Source organism: Meles meles, chromosome 7, assembly GCF_922984935.1.
Source record: "Meles meles chromosome 7, mMelMel3.1 paternal haplotype, whole genome shotgun sequence".
Lineage (NCBI taxonomy): Eukaryota > Metazoa > Chordata > Mammalia > Carnivora > Mustelidae > Meles > Meles meles.
In genome coordinates, this window is record NC_060072.1 from 123,560,618 (window position 1) to 123,580,785 (window position 20,168).

Here is a 20,168-nt window from a genome sequence, read left to right on the forward strand (position 1 = left end):
ACACTTAAATTAGACATGAAACACATTTATTAGCTGCAACCCTCAGTTTTCCTTAAAACAGTAATCAGCCACTGTTACATATCTTCCTCCATGGAAGCAACAGCTCTGCACGCAGAACTAACCACATACCAGCAAGTCATGATTTGGAGAACAAGCGATAGAAAAGATTAGGATAGCTTGTTAAGAAAACATTTTCCCCAGGCACCTTGATTTGTTCTGGTTTTCTCTCAAAGAGCTCAGCGGACGGCTACGTCATAGGTTGATCCTCTTTCCTTTCACCAGCCGCACTCTAAATCTAAGCACATCCTGGAAATAAAACCAAGCACAGTCAGTTGAACACAGGGATCTGTTCAGCACGAGGCAAAGTAGATTTCTAGCATCTACCAACAGTTAAATGGAAAAAACTCTGCACAGTAGTCCTCTCAGCGGGTAAATCAACCATATTCTAAGACTCCAAATAATGTACTTGCCCACATCTAGAATAGTGTTGACCAACCTAAGAGAGCAAGTCCCCAGAAGGTCAGCCTGTGTTATTTGGTGCTGCTGTTGCCCACAGGTGTCTTCAACTGGCTGAGCACAGTGTTTGGTCACAACAGTCCGCACTGCCCCTTGTCCTGCATTCCTTTAGACACTGCCCCATTTAGAGTGATCTACTCCTAAGTGCAAATGATGGCATCAGTCATGGCTTGATTTGTTTTTTTTTCCCCCTTTGTTCTTAATAAAACAATTCAGACTTTTTTTTTCTTGTTCATTTTTAGCCAATAGCTAGAGAAGGTGGAAGAAATGGTTTTGGAATTGGACCTGACTCCAAAATGTAGCTCTGTCACTTACATCACTCAGGCCAGCCTCTTGGACTTTTCACATTCTCCCTAAGAGGGTGGAGTGAGGGATTCCTGGGTGGCTCAGTAAGTTAAGTGTCCGACTCGGGTCATGATCTCAGGGTGCTGGGTTCGAGCCCTGTCTCAGGCTCCTCGCTCTATGAGGAGTCTGCTGGAGATTCCCTCCCTTTCCCTCCTTTCTTCCCCCACTTGGGTGCACTCTCTCTCTCTCTCTCCCAAATAAATAAAGAGATCTTTTATAAAAAAGTGAGAGTGGAATCCATCAGAATCCTAGAGGAGAACATAGGCAGTAACCTCTTCGATATCAGCCACAGCAACTACTTCCAAGTTTGTCTCCAAAAGCAAAGGAAACAAAAGTGAAAATAAACTTTTGGGACTTCTTCAAGATCAAAAGCTTCTGCACAGCAAAGGAAACAGTCAACAAAATCCCACGGAATGGTTGAAGATATTTGCAAGTGAAAGTACAGACAAAAGGTTGATATCCTGGATCTATAAAGAACTCCTCAAACTCAACACACACAAACAGATAATCATATCAAAAAATGGGGAGAATATATGAATAGACACTTTTCCAATGAAGACATACAAATGGCTATCAGACACATGAAAAAATGTTCATCATCACTAGCCATCAGGGAGACTCAAATTAAAACCACATTGAGATACCACCTCACACCAGTTAGAATGGCCAAAATTAGCAAGACAGGAAACAACATGTGTTGGAGAGGATGTGGAGAAAGGGGAACCCCCTTACACTGTTGGTGGGAATGCAAGTTGGTGCAGCCGCTTTGGAGAACAGTGTGGCGATTCCTCAAGAAATTCAAAATAGAGTTTCCCTATGACCCTACAATTGCACTACTGGGTATTTACCCCAAGGATACAGATGGAGTGAAAAGAAAGGCCATCTGTACCCCAATATTTATAGCAGCAATGGCCACGGTCGCCAAACTGTGGAAAGAATTAAGATGCCCTTCGACAGATGAATGCATAAGGAAGAGGTGGTCCATATACCTGATGGTGTATTATGCCTCTATCAGAAAATATGAATACCCAACCTTTGTAGGAACATGGACGGGACTGGAAGAAATTATGCTGAGCGAAATAAGTCAAGCAGAGAGAGTCAAGTATCATATGGTCTCACTTATTTGTGGAACATAACAAATAACATGGAGGACATGGGGAGATGGAGAGGAGAGGGAGTTGAGGGAAACTGGAAGGGGAGATGAACCATGAGAGACTATGGACTCTGAAAAACAACCAGAGGGTTTTAAAGGGGCGGGGCGGTGGGAGGTTGATGAACCAGGTGGTGGGTAATAGGGAGGGCACGTACTGCATGGAGCACTGGGTGTGATGCCAAAACAATGAACACTGTTATGCTGTAAATAAACAAATAAAAATAAAAAATAAAAAATAAAAAATAAATTAATAATTAATAGTATTCAATTTGTCTAATAAAACCCAAAGATAAAAAGCATGGAAAAAAAAAAAGAAAATATGAATACCCAACCTTTGTAGGAACATGGACGGGACTGCAAGAGATTATGCTGAGTGAAATAAGTCAAACCGAGAGAGTCAAGTATCATATGGTTTCACTTATTTGTGGAGCATAACAAAGAACATGGAGGACATGGGGAGATGGAGAGGAGAAGGGAGTTGAGGGAAGTTGGAAGGGGAGGTGAACCATGAGAGACTATGGACTCTGAAAAATAACCTGAGTGTCTAGAAGGGGATGGGGGGTGGGAGGTTGGGGGAACAAGGTGGTGGGTATTAGTGAGGGCACATGTTGCATGGAGCACTGGGTGTGGTGCAAAAACAATGAACACTGTTATGCTGAAAAGAAAAAAAATAAAGTGATATATGTTTAAAAAATACTTTTTTAGGACTTTGAGCAAACAATAAATTTCTATTATGGTTGAACATTAAAAAAAAGTGAGAATGACTGATGCGTTGGGATTTGGTGAAGAAAGTGAGACTAGAGATATGAAAGAGCTCTCATTACTCACAAAGAACTACGTAGCAGAAATTAATATCATTATTCTAAGTAAAGCTGAGGAACTATATCTGCAAGACTAACATTTTCAAATAAATACAGGTGGGGCACTAGGGTGGCTCAGTCCATTAAGCATCGTTATTTGGCTCAGGTCATGATCTCAAGGTTCTGGGATCCAGCCCCTCATTACATTCCCCACTCAGCAGGGAGTCTGCTTCTCCCTCTCCCTTTGCCTGCCATCCTTCCTGCTCACCCTCTCGCTCTCTCTCTCTCAAATAAATGAAATAAATACAGAAGGCAATCACTTACCACAACCTGACAAACCACAAACATAATATATTCATTTCTATCCTGCTTTAAAATTCAGAGTGTTGCACGGAAGCCCCACTTGACAAAATATGATGCATTTTAAGCACTGGACCAAGGGAGAAGGACAAGATGGTCTACCAACTACAGTGTGAAATGAGAGCCTTTGCAGATATGGGATAGAGTCATAGATGCTAAAGGGAGAAGGGGCAAGGGAGAAGTCAGATTCTTAAGCTGGGATGGAGTTTCAGAAGATGACTCCTCATGGCACAGTAGCTTAGTGCTGGTGTATGGTACTCTTCAGAGTACTGGAAGGCTCTGAAGTTATCATGATACTTGGTCTCCTTGGGTTTTCCCCTATAGGAAATGAATGCATTTATGATTAATGCAAATTAAATCATAGGATCAGGTTCTTGGTTCAGCAGCTAAAATGGACTCATTTACAAAGTCAAATGCTTATTTTTGCTTTGACTACAGTTTGTTTGGTGACCATCTTCATCAGCTTTGAATGTTCTAGTTCCAAAGAATTTAAAATTGATGTGTATTAAGTAGAAAGGGGAATGCATCTATCCCCATTGATAAGCATCAGAGGTTTCTGAAGTCTGCTCCATGAAACTCCAGATGTCAACTGACCGAAATGAAACATGCTTAGGAATGGCTTTCTGGGAGTCTCCTTGCATTTGTAGATATGTAAATACTCTGCCCTATACGAATAAAGGAGGCCTATGGTTGACAGCCTAAGCCTCTAACTTTCCTCTGTGCATTCAGAAGGTAGCCTTTGTCCTTCACTTGCTCTCCTCCAGATCTGTTTTCTGTTTCTACCTGTCCATCCTGGAACGGAACAGCCCGCATACCACAGGGTGGCCAAAGACATAAAAAAGCACGGGGTGCCCAGATGCCCCAGCTGGGGAAGCACGTGCAAGCTGAAATTCACTGTCATTCTTAGTAAGTCTCAGCAGTGCTTCTGCAAGGCGCCCTAAACAAAGCACATTATCCTTCTAAATTACAACAGGTATAAGAGTTGTTAAGCATCTGAAGAAAAGAAGACAGAAAAGTTTTAACCTATCATCTCAGAAAAACATACCTGCAGCCTGGTGTCATCTGGAATTCCATATAATTTTTTTGCCATCTCTGAAATATCCCTCTCAATGACTTCTTGACTGGTGCCTTTCACATCAATGTAGTGGCAGTCTGCACTGGCGAAATGGCAGGAAATTGCCTGTGCAGAGTGACAGGGTTAATACTGGAAAAAACCCATTCCATTAACACCAGCAAGGGAACAGGGAGACTTCTTTTAGAAATTCAGCTCTTTCACTCAGCGTTTGATTTCTAGAATGTTCCATGCTGTCCTGTATTAGTCTCTTCAGGGTTCAGTATCTTTTTTTCCCCAGGTACAGTTTAAATCTGACTGAGAAATACAAGAGGTTTTTAGCTCCCTGCGATACTTGTTTGTAAAAGGGGCGGGGAACATAATGACATGAGTAAGAGGACTTTGTAACTTTTTAACATGTGATTTTTCTAGTGTGTGGATGTCCTCAAGTCCTAAACAGGCATGTGTTCCAGGGTTCTTCACTATTTTCTTAGTCAGGGAAGTTAGTTACTCAGTTGAGTTTGTGGTGGGTTGTCCTTTCAATGGCTACGGATCATGAAAACAAACAAACAACCACCCACAAAAATACCTTGCAAAGGACAATAATATACACACTACCCCCTTTGAAATAAAATGGACACTTTGAGTCCAATAGCATCACATACGATCCCCATCTTGTTTCTGTCTGAAGGTAAGATGGAGGTTACTTGGTTCTCCCCATTCTTGAAAAAGTTACAAGCTAATCTAAACTTAAAACTCATTGTCCAAGTTTCAGGTTAGTTCTCTTGAGGTGACTGCCTACTGGACTGCCTGCTTTACCCAGAACATTGAATTTCCATGCAGTGGAGTCAGAAACTCCATTTCCCACATTAGCCCCCACGCCATGCCAAGGAGGAATGACACCAGAGGACAAAGAGGGAAAGGGCACACCCATATACAAGTGTTTTTTGTATTTCTTTTAGGGTTCATAGTTTCCCAAATATTTAACTAGTTGAAACACTATTGAAAAATTGCAAAGTTGGGGTATTATCATTCAAAATACTTGGGGTGTTTTACATTATATAAGTTTATTTTCATACAATAATCATTTCATACTCAACTTTTTAACATGGAATCCTTCAATATGTAGTTATCTTATCTCAGTTTATGATCCTGATCATGTAGCACGTGTTATAACGTTCTGACTCATGTAAACTCTCAGATTATTGTCTCAGCTTCCTCTTTTTATACACACACATACAGATAAATTTCCATTTTTCATTCCATGTTGAATTTTCAGGCTAAGGATACATGGTAAAAGGCACAAATTAGGGGCATCTGTGTGGCTCAGTTCGTTAAGTGTCTGCCTTCAGCTCAGGTCGTGATCCCAGGGTCCTGGGATTGAGCCCCATATCGGGCTCCCAGCTCAGTGAGGAGCCTGCCTCTCCCTCTCCAGCTCCCCCCTTGCTTGTGTTCCCTCTCTTGCTCTCTCTCTCTCTGTGTCATAAATAAATAAAATCTTTTTTTAAAAAAGGCCCAAATTAGTGAAACTCAGGAACACTCATATTATTTATGTCACTGTGGCTATACCCCCTGCTTACACACTTCTGAGGGCCATGCTGGTGGAGAGTCCGATCTAGTTTTTATTTACAACCCTGGCATTGTGCCCATCATGGATATTTTTTCTTTCCTTTGCTTTTTTTAATTGTTATGTTGGTCACCATCATGTACATCATTAGTTTTTGATGTATTGTGCCATGATTCATTGTTTGCATATAACACCCAGTGCTCCAGGCAATCTGTGCCCTCCTTAATACCCATCACCAGGCCCACCCAATCCCCCACCCCACCCCCTGCCCTTCTAAAACGCTCAGTTTGTTTCCTGGAGTCCCTAGTCTCTCATGATTCATCTCCCTCTCTGATTTCTCTCCCTTCATTTTTCCCTTCTCCTAATGTCTCCATGTTATTCCTTATGTTCCATAAATAAGTGAAACGATATGATAATTGACTTTCTCTGTTTGACTTATTTCACTCAACATAATCTCCTCCAGTCCCGTCCATGTTGATGCAAATGGTGGGTATTCATCCTTTCTCAAGGCTGAGTGATATTCCATTGTGTATATGGACCCCATCTTCTTTATCCATTCGTCTGTTGGAAGCCATCTTGGCCCTTTCTACATTTTGGGAGTTGTGGACATTGCTGCTATGAACATTGGGGTGCATGTGGCCCTTATTTTCACTACATCTGTATCATTCGGGTAAATATACAGTAGTGCAATTGCTGAGTCATAGGGTAGCTCTATCGTTAATTTTTTGAGGAAACTCCACACTGTTTTCCAAAGTGGTTGCACCCATGTGCATTCCCACCAACAGAGTATGAGTGTTCCCCTTTCTCCACAACTTCTCCAACATTTGTTGTTTCTTGCCTTGTCGGTTTTTGCCATTCTAAATGGTGTAAGATTCTGGAGGATTCAGAGATACCACCTTACATCATGGGTATTTTTTCAATTAATTTTGATTTTCTAAATACTGCCCTAAAATTTCATTGAACTTGAATGCTGACGGGTTGGTTTTGTTTTGTTTTGTTTTCTTGCACCTTTCTCCCACCCCCATTACATTTTGATCCAGAAGAGTGTCTTCTTGCCTCAACTTCATCATGGCCCTGTCAACCTGATAGAAATATGAAGGAATAGAAGATGAAACCTGGAAACTAACCCTTGACCTCAGGGAGACAGTGGTAGTTGGTGTGAAAAACTAGAAGGTTTCACTCAGCCCCCCAAAACCCCCCAATATTGAGTATGGAGAGCCATGTTATATGCGGAAATGTAAGTCCACAGTACTGTCAGATCTGTTGAATTTTTGAGACATTAGAAACCTGGGACTATGAGAAATTTTGTCAGTTTTAAATCATTAGGTGTTTAAAACATTCAGAAGCTAAAAACAAATTGTGGTTCTCAGGCATGAAATATATGGCTGCCTGTGAAATATGAGGTCTGGGCAGTCAATTCAGAACGTTTGCATAGAGTTGATAATGGTTTTCCAAATAACAAAGCTCTTATAAACTTTCCTCTTATGTGCTTACTATGAGTTATACACATTCCAAATTTTATGATTTGTATATGCCAGTCATTGTTTCAGCCTCCAAAAACACAGGCTATGGGCTCCCAAGTATGTTCTTCCCCTGAAGCAATTCTATGAATGTTCATAATTCATTATCAGCAGGATTACGATCCTGAGCTCACCTGGCTTCTAACTGATATGAGCAAAAAAGCATGAGGTAGCAAATAGATTTCCTGCTAAATAAACCAGACTAAATGCCAGTTTCGTTCAATGTCACAAATCTCATAAAGTTTCACATATCTTGACATTTTTGTTTCTAATGTATTCATCGTTGGAAACTACAGTGATATGAATGCATACCTTCCGGTATCCTTGAGTTCTGTTCCGACCAGATCCATGGATGAGCAAAGGATGAAAGAAAACAGTGTCTCCCTTCTCCATCACAAGATGCACTCGGGGGCAGTTTTCATCATAGTCCTGAATCCCGTAGAACATTATGTTAACTCCTCCCTAGAACACATAAGAGAACCAAGACTATATTTGAGGAGCCCAATGATTAAGAATTTTATCAATGACTCATTAGGAAAAGCAAAGGTTTCCTAAATTCTGCCAAGAGAAAGACACAAAAACTTCTCAGACACCTGGTTGTAAAAATCATGGATTTGGGGGACCAAATGAAAAATATGAAATTTCTACTTATACTTCATTACCAAATTATAAATGAAGATCTAGACCAACTTTGCATTTTGCAGTTAACATGGGAGATCCCCTTTCCAGCATGAATCTGTAATCACACTTTCCCAACATGATATTCTTCTCCCCCGGAACTTTGCCTAAATCATTCTTCTATTATTCAGGAGTACCTCTGGGAAGCAAACTATTTTCTCAAGCCAGAAGAGAGAAAATGTTCAAGTTTCCTCAGCTCAGAAAGCACTCATGAGTAAAGAAAGAATAAAGAAAGAGTAGTAAATGGGGCGCCTGGGTGGCTCGGTGGTTTAAGCCTCTGCCTTCGGCTCAGGTCATGATCTCAGGGTCCTGGGATCGAGCCCCGCGTCGGGCTCTCTGCTCAGTGGGGAGTCCGTTTCTCCCTCTCTCTCTCTGCCTGCCTCTCTGCCTACTTGTGATCTCTCTCTGTCAAATAAATAAATAAAATATTTAAAAAAAAGAAAGAGTAGTAAAGAGAGTAAAGAAAGAATAGTAAATTACAACACTGTGCTTTTTTAGAACTACTTCCAATGTCAGTTATTGCTTTAAGTAATGGTTACAGGGGCACCAAAATATCCCAGTCCCCTTCATAAGACTGTCCCAAATTCTTCTGAGGGAAGGATTCTTTCCTGCTGGACTGTGTTGGGACTTTCATCCAGTGTATTTCTCTCCTGGCTAGGTGGATATGTAACCTATGCTAAGTCAATCTGACCTCCCACTGTCATCACTGTGTATCTGAACAGAGGATCGATCAAAGGCATTGGTCATGGTCAAGGTTCAACTGCCCCTACCAAGTGCCCCATCCTGACTTCCCACTGACACACTCCCACTTTCCTTCTTACCAGAGTCAGCCAGCCTTTCCATAGACTCAGCGTGTGCCTCTGACCCTCCAAGACACACTCCTTGGCTTAAGTCAGCCACAGCCCACTTCCACTGCCTGCAACAAACTTTCCCTAAACCTCAACTCAGTTTTTCCATAAACCTCAATAGTTTATGAATCTCACAATTTCAGATTTTGTATCAGAATCCAGACTCAAAAGATTTTCAATTGGCACTAATCCTCAGTGTAAGAATTCTAACTAATTGAGACAGAAGTACTGAAAGCCATATTCTTTACTTCCTACAAAAAACCCACATGCATTCTTCCCACCTGAAGAACACATGCTCTTCTGGGGTTTTCAGACTTTATTAGCTTTTTTTTTTAAGATTTTATTTATTTATTTGACAGACAGAGATCACAAGTAGGCAGAGATTCAGGCAGAGAGTGAGGAAGAAGCAGGCTCCGCTAAGCAGAGAGTCCGATGCAGGGCTCGGTCCCAGGACCCCAGGACCATGACCTGAGCCAAAGGCAGAGACTTTAACCTACTGAGCCATGAAGGCACCCTGAGACTTTATTGTCTGAGCCTACAACACTCATCATCTCCTCTCTGGTTTCTCTGCCTCTGGACTCCTCACCTCCAGTACCTCCTGCTCTAGATCTCAAGATGATCATTCTTGAAGAGCCGATTTGATCTCACCATTCATGGGTTCAAAAGCATTCAATAGTTCAATCAATAAACCATGCAACAGGCAGGCAATGGAATGCTACTCATCCTTTCCCAGAGTCTTTGCTGGTCTCTCTAGCAGGGAGGAGATGATTCCTCCGTCGTCTTTATCCTAAGATCTAGCAACCAGTGGGTAAGATTTACTTGGCAGCTGATACAGCTATCTGGTGTTGTGGGTGTTTATGTCTGACCTCTGCAATGAAGCTTGATGATTTTAGATCCTATACAGTGCCTACCAGAGATCCCCACAGTGGTCAGCTTTCCAAAACTTGTTGAAAGAAAAATAATTATTCTACCTGACGTCTTTGAATTTTCCCTGATCCTGGTTCGAAAACCTAAAACACTGTTTTGCTAAGAAAGGAAACGCCATCTCATTGTTAAAGTTCTGTACTTAATTTGATTGAAAATCAAAACAATAAATATTCTGGTTGCAATTTATCTTCTAGGGGCACCTCTGTGTCTCAGGGAGTCGGGTATCAGATTCTGGATTTTGGGATCAGGATATGATTTCAGGGCCACAAAATCAAGCTGCATGTTGAGCTATTCCTCACCAGAGTCTACATGTCTGTGTTCTTCCCCGTCTGCCTCTCTTGGCCCATGCCACCTCTCATAAGTATCACGACCAAATATCACGAGTTGTCTCCCTTGATCCCTGTCTCTCTCTGTGATTGACTCAAATAAATAAATGAATAAAATCCTAAAAAACAAAGGAGGAAAGAAAGGGAAGAACGAAGGGAGGGAAAGAAGGAAAGAAGGAAGCAAGGAAAAAGAAAGGAAAGGAAGGAAGGGATTTATACCTCCCACTTGGGATAAGCATGTGGCTTCAGGTCACCTTTGTGACTGCCTGGGAGCACACACAGGCAGCCATTGTTCCGGTCGATGTGCTCCATGGCTGTCCAAACACCAACTATGTTATTGCTGGGCCTGATGGGGACATAGTACAGATCCTGATGCAAGGAGTGGTGGGATGTCTTCTTGCCTGAAACAGAACCTGCTGTTAAACCACACTTAAACCTCATAATTCATCTCCTCTGCCTGAAAACCAGATCAGTGACTATCTCTCCAAAACTCAAAGACGTGAAACCACACTACAGACAATCAGCCTGGAGAGATAAGCACCAAATCGGAATATCAAATCAACAGGGTGACTCTAGATCCTACCCTTTTTTTCTGGATTTCTGACAGCCAGGGATTCACACCATTCTCTAGCAACTCATAACATGTTGTGATCTCTATTGGGCCTTATTCCTTTGTAACTCTGGTTTGTGCACGAGCCTAGTACTCAAAGAAAAGTTTGGTCAACTGAAGAGAGTAACCAAATTTGAGGTGCCCTCTTAGCCCTCTAAGTGGCTGATACAAACACTATCAAGTGAAGAAATTAATAAAAGGCTACCAAGAAGTTCTTCCCAGAACTAAGAGCACTTGGTGGACAGTCACTGTGTAGAATCAGAGATCACAGAACCACATTTACGTGGTTCCCTCTTTTGCACCCTGAACTTGGTACTGTTCCCCTACGCCCAACCCCGACGTCTCTAAGCAAGACATCCAGGGTAGGAGAGATTTCATGGTGCTACACTATAGGCTAGTCACATAAAGCTCTCCTGGCCTCTTTTTCTCCAGAAAAAGTGGAAAACAATAAAGAATTCTGAAGGACCAATTTATTACTACTACTAGAGTAGAATTTCTCATCGTAGACCAAAAGCTGTTGGCTTTAAAAATGCAGAATCTTGGGGGTGCCTGGGTAGCTCAGTCAGTTAAGCATCTCTTGATTTCAACTCAGGTCTTGATCTCAGGGTTATGAGTTCAAGTCCCGTGTTGGGCTCCACGCTGGGCATGTTGCCTACCTAAAAAAAAAAATTGTTTTTAGTGCAGATTCCTGGGTTTTAGCTTCCAAATCAGTTTCTCTGGGAGTGAGATCTTAGGAGCTACATTTTAGCAAGCACAAGACATTTTAAGTCAAGTGATTTATGTGATTTATAAGAAAGCTTTAATTTTGATAATAATAATATCTTCAATCAGGAAAACAGATTTCACACCATCATTGATGAGAATAGTTAACAAAGCTTAGGGATGATAATTATAATAATAGGAGCCTATAGTATATGAACAGTCATGTTTATTAAACCAAACTTTTGAGCAGCAAGCCAGTCAGTCATCTGAAAATCCAACAATAACCTTACAGTTAACATCTGAAATCGCTATTCTACCTCACTATTGTTATGATGTATGCTATTTTAAGATAAATAAAAGGTCATATATATTTAGTTATCCAAATTGAGCAGTTACACACACAGCTAGAGTTAGAACACCTTAAACTCTCTCTTTTCCTCTCTTTTTTTTTTGGGGGGGGGAGGCTTCTCCATAACAAATAAGAGCCCTTTACCAGAATCTGGAGGTTTGTTTATCAGCATTGTATGCAGGGCCACAATATCAGGTCCAGTGAAGCACTCCACATATTTCAGAATCTAAGGGAAAAGAGGAAAAAAAGTTTGACGAGAAATCCAATGCACAAAAGTGGCACAAAGTACAATTATCTGTACAAGAGCCAAGATGCCTTTATTCAACACCTGCTAGGAGCGCCTGGGTCGCTCAGTCAGTGAAGCTTCCAACTCTTGATTTCTGCTCAGGTCATGATCGCACAGTCACAGGATCAAGCCCTGCACTGGGCCCTTTGTTCAGTGGGGAATCGACTTGAGATTTTCTCCCTCTGTCCCTCCCTTCCAAACAAACAAATATATATATATATATATATATATATATATATATATATATATATTTGAAAACCACTTAGTATTTCAGAACATTGCAAACAAAGCTTGAAAGCAGGAAAAAGTTGTAACAGCAAGTGTGTAACACTCTGAATTAAACAGGCTTTTCCAAGCCAGTTGGAACCCTAACCACTTTTTCTACAATAGAGGCATGTGCGGGTGCCTGGGTGGATCAGGTCATGATCCCAGGGTCCTTGGATTGAGCCCCGCATCAGACACTATGCTCAGTGGGAAGCCTGCTTCTCTTCCTCTCTCTGCCTGCTTCTCTGCCTACTTGTGATCTCTGTCTCTCAAATAAATAAATAAGTAAATAAATGAAAAAAATCTAAAAAAAAAGAGGGGGGGCACGTGTTTCTCTGAGAAATCAACTGGGAAGGGCAGAGATAAACCTTCTTTCAGCTGGAACTGTCCATAGTTGCCCAGCAAGCAGGCAGCTTCCTCTTCCCCCCACCAAGACTCTTCATAAGGAGGGACCATGAGGGGCGCCTGGCTGGCTCAGTAGGTAGAGCATGCAACTCTTATTCTTGAGCTGGGGTTGTGAGTTCAAGCCCCACGCTGAGCATAGAGCCTACTTAAGAAAAAAAGAAGGGACCATGAGAGGCCTCAACATGTGCAATGGCCATGCATAGCCCAGAGGAAAAGAGAAGGGCAACTGGGGTCCTACCTCTTTACATCTAAGCACCGCGGGAGGGGTACATGCAGAAAGGAGTCCCCAGTGGATGTCGACTACCTGCAAGGGGCTTTATGCATCAGCCCCCCTAAACCACACAGCGATCCCTGAAAAGTAATGCCCCCATGCATGAATAATCCTTTAAAGTGAACACCCCACACAAAAAAGCCCAAAGCTAATAAACTGCCCAAGTTTGCGGGGCCAATTCAATGAAAAAGATGGTATTGAATCTCCAATTCTGTCTGACTCCAAAAAAATGAAGCATATTCTACTGCTTTCTCATTGTTTGATCCTGTGTAGAAGGAATATTGGCAACTTGAGCAGGAAATGCTTGAAATGAAACCAAAATCCTAGAAGTCAGACCTCCTACTGGTTAGTTTATAATGTGTAAACTAAATTTGCAATTTCCTTAGACCAGTATTTTCTTTCCTTCTTTTTTAAATAATCCCTAATCCCACCATGGGGCTCGAACTCAGGATCTTGAGATCAAAGGTCTCATGGTCCCGCAACTAAGCCAGCCAGGTGAATCTGACCAGTATTTCCGAAGCCTCAGTGACACTCAAGAGCCATTTTACCATTTCTTTTTTTTTTAATACTTTTATTTATTTGACAGATAGAAATCACAATAATGCCTTGGAGAGACAGGCAGAGAGAGAGGACAAAGCAGGCTCCCTGCGGAGCAGATAGCCCAATGCGGGGCTCGACCCCAGGACCCTGGGATCATGACCTGAGCCAAAGGCAGAGGCATTAACCCACTGAGCCACCCAGGCGCCCCTACCTTTTCTATCATACTTTACAGAGCTACCCAATATAGTTAGTCAATAATTTTTCCAAAATTACTTTCCTGATTAATAATATTCCTGAGGACATAGGTTGGATGTGCTGGTTATTTTTTCCAATACACATGAAAATAAATACCTAACACTAAAAGCATGACCTACCTCCTAAAAATCATTGCATGAACCAGCAGGTGCATGGTTCAGATTTTAGAGGGGTGGGAAACCTGGATGTCCCGGTCGTGCTTAATCTGCCCTGTGCTGCCTCTAACTTCAAGATTTTCCTCCTTGATGGAGGCACACAACTTCCATTTCCAGAGCAGGACTTGAGGTTGGGAAGTCATATCCCCTCCTGTCCCCAGCCCAAGGGGCTGGACATCATAGATGGCTTACCTGTACACAGTCTTTTTTATGAGGGAAATTTTCTTTATTTTTTAAAATTATTTTTAATGAGTTTCTTTTAAAGATTTTATTTATTTGTCAGGGAGAACAAGAAAGGAAGCAGTAGGTAGAGGGAGAAGAGGGCTCCCTACTGAGCAAGGAGCCTGATGTAGGACTCCATCCCAGGACCCTGGATCATGATCTGAGCCTAAGGCAGGTGCTTAACCAAATAAGTCATCCAGGTGTCCCATTGAAAAAAAAATTTTTTTAAGTTATAAGTAACCTCCACAACCAGCCTGGGGTTCAAACTCACAACCCAGAAATCAAGAGCCACATGGGTGGCTCAGTCAGCTAAGCAACTGAGTCTTGGTTTCAGCTCAGGCCATGATTTCAGGGTCCAGAGATCCAGCCCTATGTCAGATTCTGTGCTCAGCAGGGAGTCTGCTTGAGATTTTCTCTTTCCCTCTCCCTCTGACCCTCCCCCTTCCCATCCTCCTGCTCACTAAAATAAACACATAAACCTTAAAGAAGAAAAAAGGGGTATCCTCTACCAATGGAGCCAGCCAGGTGCCCCCATGGGCAAATTCTCTATTGCACTTGGGGATATAATTTCTAGCATGTACTGTATGCAATGTGTCCTTTAAAACCATTCTAAATAAATTGTTCATAAACTGTGATACATTTATGCACCACGATGTTACATAATAGTTTAAAAGTATGATATAGATTAATGTATACGTGATATAGAAAGGTGTGTCAGATCTACTATAAGTGTAGAAACTACACTTGTAAAGTGGACAACCAGTATGTTCCCACGTGACATGAAAGGTGGGAGTAGACAGATGCACCTGCATAGCCACGAAAGACTTCTAGGTGAATACACCAGAAAGCTCGGCGGTGCGTGGGGCTGGAGTGGGAGACTTTCCTTTTCATCTCATGCCCTTCTGGACTATGTGGATGTCTTCAGAAATCTGAACTACTCTTCAAGAATATTGATTTTTTTAAAAATGAGTTAAAATCTGAACACAAACCTTAACCCCTACGGACCAGTTCATAAGACAAAAGAAACAATAAATGGATGTCCAGTCAATAGGATCTGCAATGTCCCTCCTGTTGATTTGCCCATAACCACAGTGAGAGAGGATCTGTCTCTAAGGCAGAATTCCTGCCCTTCGCAACCAAGAATAACGGCCAGACTCCAGAGGAGGGTTCTCCATCTGCCCACTACTGACATTTGGAGCTGGATAAGTCATCATTTGGGGAAGGGGACGATTCTGCACACTATAGGATCCCTGGGCTCCATGAGCAGCTCACCCACCCACCATGCCCACCTCTACCCCGAGAGAAGCACACGGTCCCCACTGTGCGCCAACCCAACACGGGTCCAGGCACTGCCAAATGTCCACCTCCATTTGAAAACCACAGCTCACGAGCCACATAACAGAGGGGCCAGATAAAGTGTAAGCAATTCTAGAGGCAAGCATGTAGGTGTGTTATTCACTTAAAGAAAAAGAAAACACAGGAAAGTTCTCAAACCTCAGGGAGAGTGCAGTATCTGAAGAGTTCCTTATCTTCTTGGACATCCTGGATCTTTGAAACCATCTTTTCCGTTGGAGTAAATTCTGACTTTGCAATGGTTACATCTCTCATTATCTTCACTCCCTTTGGTTTCACCTCCCCTTTGCAGATCCTTTCAAACTCGTTCCTAGAGAATTAAATTGGCAGATGATGTCATTACTGCAGGCTCCAGGCACCTGTCTGGCCAGTTCTGGGGAAAGAGTTTCAGAGATTGAGGAGGGTGGTGTCTCTGCTCCAGACTGACCTCCAGGTCAGGCTGAGTAGTTCTGAGGGTGGAGAGGAGAAAATGACCAGCGCAGCAGCCCATCTCCTCACTGTGAGGCCGGAGCTCACTGCGGGGACTCACCTATTCCTTAGCCTAGCAGAACAGTGAGGAACCGTCTGTGATGTGGTGTACCTGAGTAACAATGGCAAATAAATTCTCTCACGCTTACCATGGGCCAAGCCCCGGGGTTCAAAGGCATCTGTGTGTACTTCACCGTATCCAATCCTCACAACAACACTAGGGTGTAAATATGATTATCATCCCCATTTTACAGGTGTGAAAACAGAGGAGTAGAAAGTACATTGCTCCAGGACACACAACAGAAGATGTCTGGCTAACATTAAAACCAGCCAGTCTGGCTCCAGAGCTCATGTTCCTAACTGCTTCCCGATGAACCAGTCACTGAAAAATATCTGAACACACACGCTAATCTTACTCCCATTCCCACTGCAAACACAACATTTTTTTGTAAAACAACCAAGGGTTACTGTACCGAAAGTGTTCAATATCAGCATCAGACACCAAATTCTTAATGACAAGAAACCCATTTTCTTCATAAAACTTTCTCTGTTCTAGGCTTAGAACATTATTATCCCGAGTATACCTAAAGGAGAAAAAGGAATTACAAATAAGTGTAACTGAAAAATCATAACCCAACAACATGTATCATGAGCCTGAGAAACGCTCCTACTCTTCCACCCAGCATTTTTACTTTTTATTTACTCTAAGAAAATAGTCTGAACTTTTTTTTTTTTTAAACAAGTCTGGGGGGAGGGTTTACCCATTTTTTTTAAGTAATCTCTATATCCAATGTGGGGCTCGAACTCACAAACCAGAGGTCAAGGGTCACATGCTCTTCCCATTGAGCCAGCCAGGCCCCTAATCTGAACATTTCTTAAAACGTTTAAATCTAAAATGTTAACTAGTACTGTTACCAAAAAGTAGAAGAATCATTAATTGTATCCACTCAATGGGATAGGACTCCGGCCTTAGAAATGAAGAGCTTGGGACCCCTGGGTGACTCAGTCAGTTAAGCATGGGCTGGTGATTTCAGCTCAGGTCATGACCTCATAGGTCTGAGATCGAGCCCCCAAATGGTCTGTGGGCTCAGTGGGGAGACTGCTTGAGATTCTCTCCCTCAGCCTCTCCCCCAACTTGCAATGTGTGCACTTTCTCTCTTAAATAAAAGAATCTTTTAAGAAAATGAAGAACATATAATAGCATGTACAGTACTTATTATAATAAAATACACTTAGATTTGTGTAAAACCAAGACACAGGGTACCTGGGTGGCTCAACTGATAGATCCTCTGCCTTTGGCTCAGGTCATGATCCCAGGGTCTTGGGATCGAGTCCCACATCAGACTCCCTACTCAGCAGGGTATCTGCTTTTCCCTCTGCCCCTCCCCCCTGTTCCAGATCTCTCACGCTCACGTGGTCTCTCTCTCTCTCAAATAAATAAATAAGATCTTAAAAAGGGTACTTGAAAAAAATGGAAATAAATTTTAAAAACACATTTTGAGTGATTACTTTTATGTAATGGAATTGTGAATGATTTTTCTTAATTCCTTTTCTTCTCTTTCAAATTTGTTTGATAATGAATATGTATGGTTGTTCGGGTAGGAGACAAATTCAATAGATTTTATACTTTAAATTGTCTAAATCATATGCTCTCAGAAGAAATCAAAGGGACAAAATCCAAGTAAGTACATAGCATATGCACAAACTCAGATCACCCAGTCCATTCTTCTCAATTGGAAATGTGGCTCTATGAGAATACTCCATGGAGATTGATGTCTTCCCTCACAAAGGTAATTTAAGATAAACCAAAGACACTAGCTAAGATAGCAATAGGACCACAGCCATTGGCTAACTTGAATGAGGCATAACATGTCTGAATTTGAACAAAATCAGATTATACACCTCTGATATTATTCCTCTTTCTGAACTTTAAAATACATATAAAATTACAGTCGTCTTCAAATTTTTTCCTTGTTCTAATTACACCTTGTCCTGGCAACACATGATTTGTATAATGAATTTTTTTAAAGAATTTATTTATTCTTTGTGGAAATAGAGAGGGGGGGGCAGGGGCAGAGGCAGGAGCAGAGGGAGAGGGTGAAGCAGATTTCGTGCTGAGCACAGAGTCTGACCCATGACTGATCCCACAACCCATGAGATTCACGACCTGAGCCAAAAATTGAGTTGGATGCTTAACCCAGTAGCCACCCAGGTGCCCCTGTGTAATGAATTTTCACCAGACAGCATGAGATGTATTTTATATCTTAATTACCACTAGGAAATACTTTATACACATTGTATGGTTAAGAATGACAATAGATCTACTTACTGGAATTGTGGAGGATGGAAACTGTTAGGAGAAGCAGCCCCTGAAGGGGAGTGGGCTACCTAGGTAGTAAATTAAGGTAAATAAAATGAAATTTACGAGTCAACCTTTTCTAGAAACAACAGTCGGCCCTGAATTAGCTCTCATCAGGGAAGACTGGGTTGCACACACAGCTGCGGACAGGTACGCACAGTTGCTTACATCATCTCATTTCACAGAGCCCAGAGCAGGGGCTGGAAGTCCCAAGACCTTCCTCACCTTTCCTGCTGCCCAGAGCAGGAGAATGAGACTCACAGGGCTCAGTAACTGGGTCCAAGATCATCCAGCAGAAAATGCCTCAGGCCAGACTCGACCCATACTCTTTACTTCATAGCTTTCACCAGTTTCTTCCACATACTATTCCTTCCACTAAACTGCCAAACAAATAAAAATTGTAAGGTTCAAATCTAACAGTAAGAAGAAATGTGCTCTTCCAAAGAGAAATTGAATTTAGTGGGAATCCATTCTGAAATACAAGAAACCATTTGGCTTGTTACTCTTCCAAAAAAAAAAAAAATTCTATTTAATAAACAGTGAGTAGGCTCGAGGGAAAGTATCCACATAGTTTAGTATAATTTTAACTATCTTAAAGAGCTAGAAATTCTTTCTAGTTTTCTATCCAGAGAACGACAGAAAATTTACTTAGCTTCTTCTCAATTTTTTTCATTGTTTCTTTAGCTTAGGAGTGAGTGTAAGAATGGCATTACTCAGGGGCGCCTGGGTCGCTCAGTGGGTTAAAGCCTCTGCCTTTGGCTCAGGTCATGATCCCAGGGTTCTGGGATCGAGCCCCACATCGGGCTCTCTGCAGAGAGCCTGCTTCCTCCTCTCTCTCTCTGCCTGCCTCTCTGCCTACTTGTCATCTCTGTCTGTCAAAAAATAAATAAAATCTTTAAAAAAAAAAGAATGTCATTACTCATAAACATGTTATCTTTATCATGTCTTTATGTAACTGGGGACAGTATAATCCTGTTTTCCTAGGCAAAGAGTTAAGGACATTTGTCAGCTACTAGCAAGATGTGGTGGCCAGAAGGCAACATTTCAGTCCATAATTCTTCTTACCATTGTGGGTTCTGGTGGCGGTGACTGCTTTCCTTGGAGAGTTTGTTTAATGATGTGGAAATGTTTCATGTCCTTACTATATAATATTAGTAAACATGAAAAAATGGGTGCACAAAGCTATCTCTACAGGATGGCTGTAATTATGTAAATGCACAGAAAAGAAACACACCAAAACATTGACTGATAATGGTCCATGAGTGTTGGAATTATAGGTCATATTTGGTTTCTTCTCGATACATCTCTGCACTTAGAAAATGCATTGTGAACGGATGCTGAATTTTGTCAATGCTTTTTCTGCATCAATTGAGAGGACCATGTGGTTCTTCTCTCTTCTCTTATTGATTTGTTCTATCACATTGATTGATTTGCGAATGGTCGCCAAACTGTGGAAAGAACCAAGATGCCCTTCAACGGATGAATGGATAAGGAAGATGTGGTCCATGTACACAATGAACTATTATGCCTCCATCAGAAAGGATGAATACCCAACTTTTGTAGCAACATGGACGGGGCTGGAAGAGATTATGCTGAGGGAAATAAGTCAAGCAGAGAGAGTCAAGTATCATATGGTCTCACTTATTTGTGGAGCATAACAAAGAACACAGAGGACATGGGGAGATGGAGAGGAGAGGGAGTTGAGGGAAACTGGAAGGGGAGATGAACCATGAGAGACTGTGGACTCTGAAAAACAACCAGATGGTTTTGAAGGGGCAGGGGGGTGGGAGGTTGAGGAACCAGGTGGTGGGTAATAGGGAGAGCACGTACTGCATGGA

At 41.9% G+C, this 20,168-nt stretch overlaps 1 protein-coding gene and 1 long non-coding RNA gene across 2 annotated transcripts; both read right to left on the minus strand.

The window, feature by feature from the left end:
• Positions 1–42: 42 nt before the first annotated feature.
• On the minus strand, positions 43–15,853 carry LOC123946811 (phytanoyl-CoA dioxygenase, peroxisomal-like). The gene is made up of 6 exons (XM_046012579.1): positions 15,645–15,853; positions 11,897–11,978; positions 10,311–10,492; positions 7,625–7,774; positions 4,220–4,354; positions 43–306 (listed from the first exon to the last, which is right to left on the minus strand). The coding sequence occupies exons 1-6, from the start codon at positions 15,756–15,758 to the stop codon at positions 253–255; spliced, it is 717 nt and encodes a 238-aa protein (XP_045868535.1). The 5' UTR covers positions 15,759–15,853; the 3' UTR covers positions 43–252.
• Positions 15,854–16,354: 501 nt separating this feature from the next.
• LOC123946812 lies at positions 16,355–18,333 on the minus strand. The gene is made up of 2 exons (XR_006819663.1): positions 18,301–18,333; positions 16,355–16,555 (listed from the first exon to the last, which is right to left on the minus strand). It is a non-coding gene; the product is annotated as an uncharacterized LOC123946812 (long non-coding RNA).
• Positions 18,334–20,168: the final 1,835 nt, after the last annotated feature.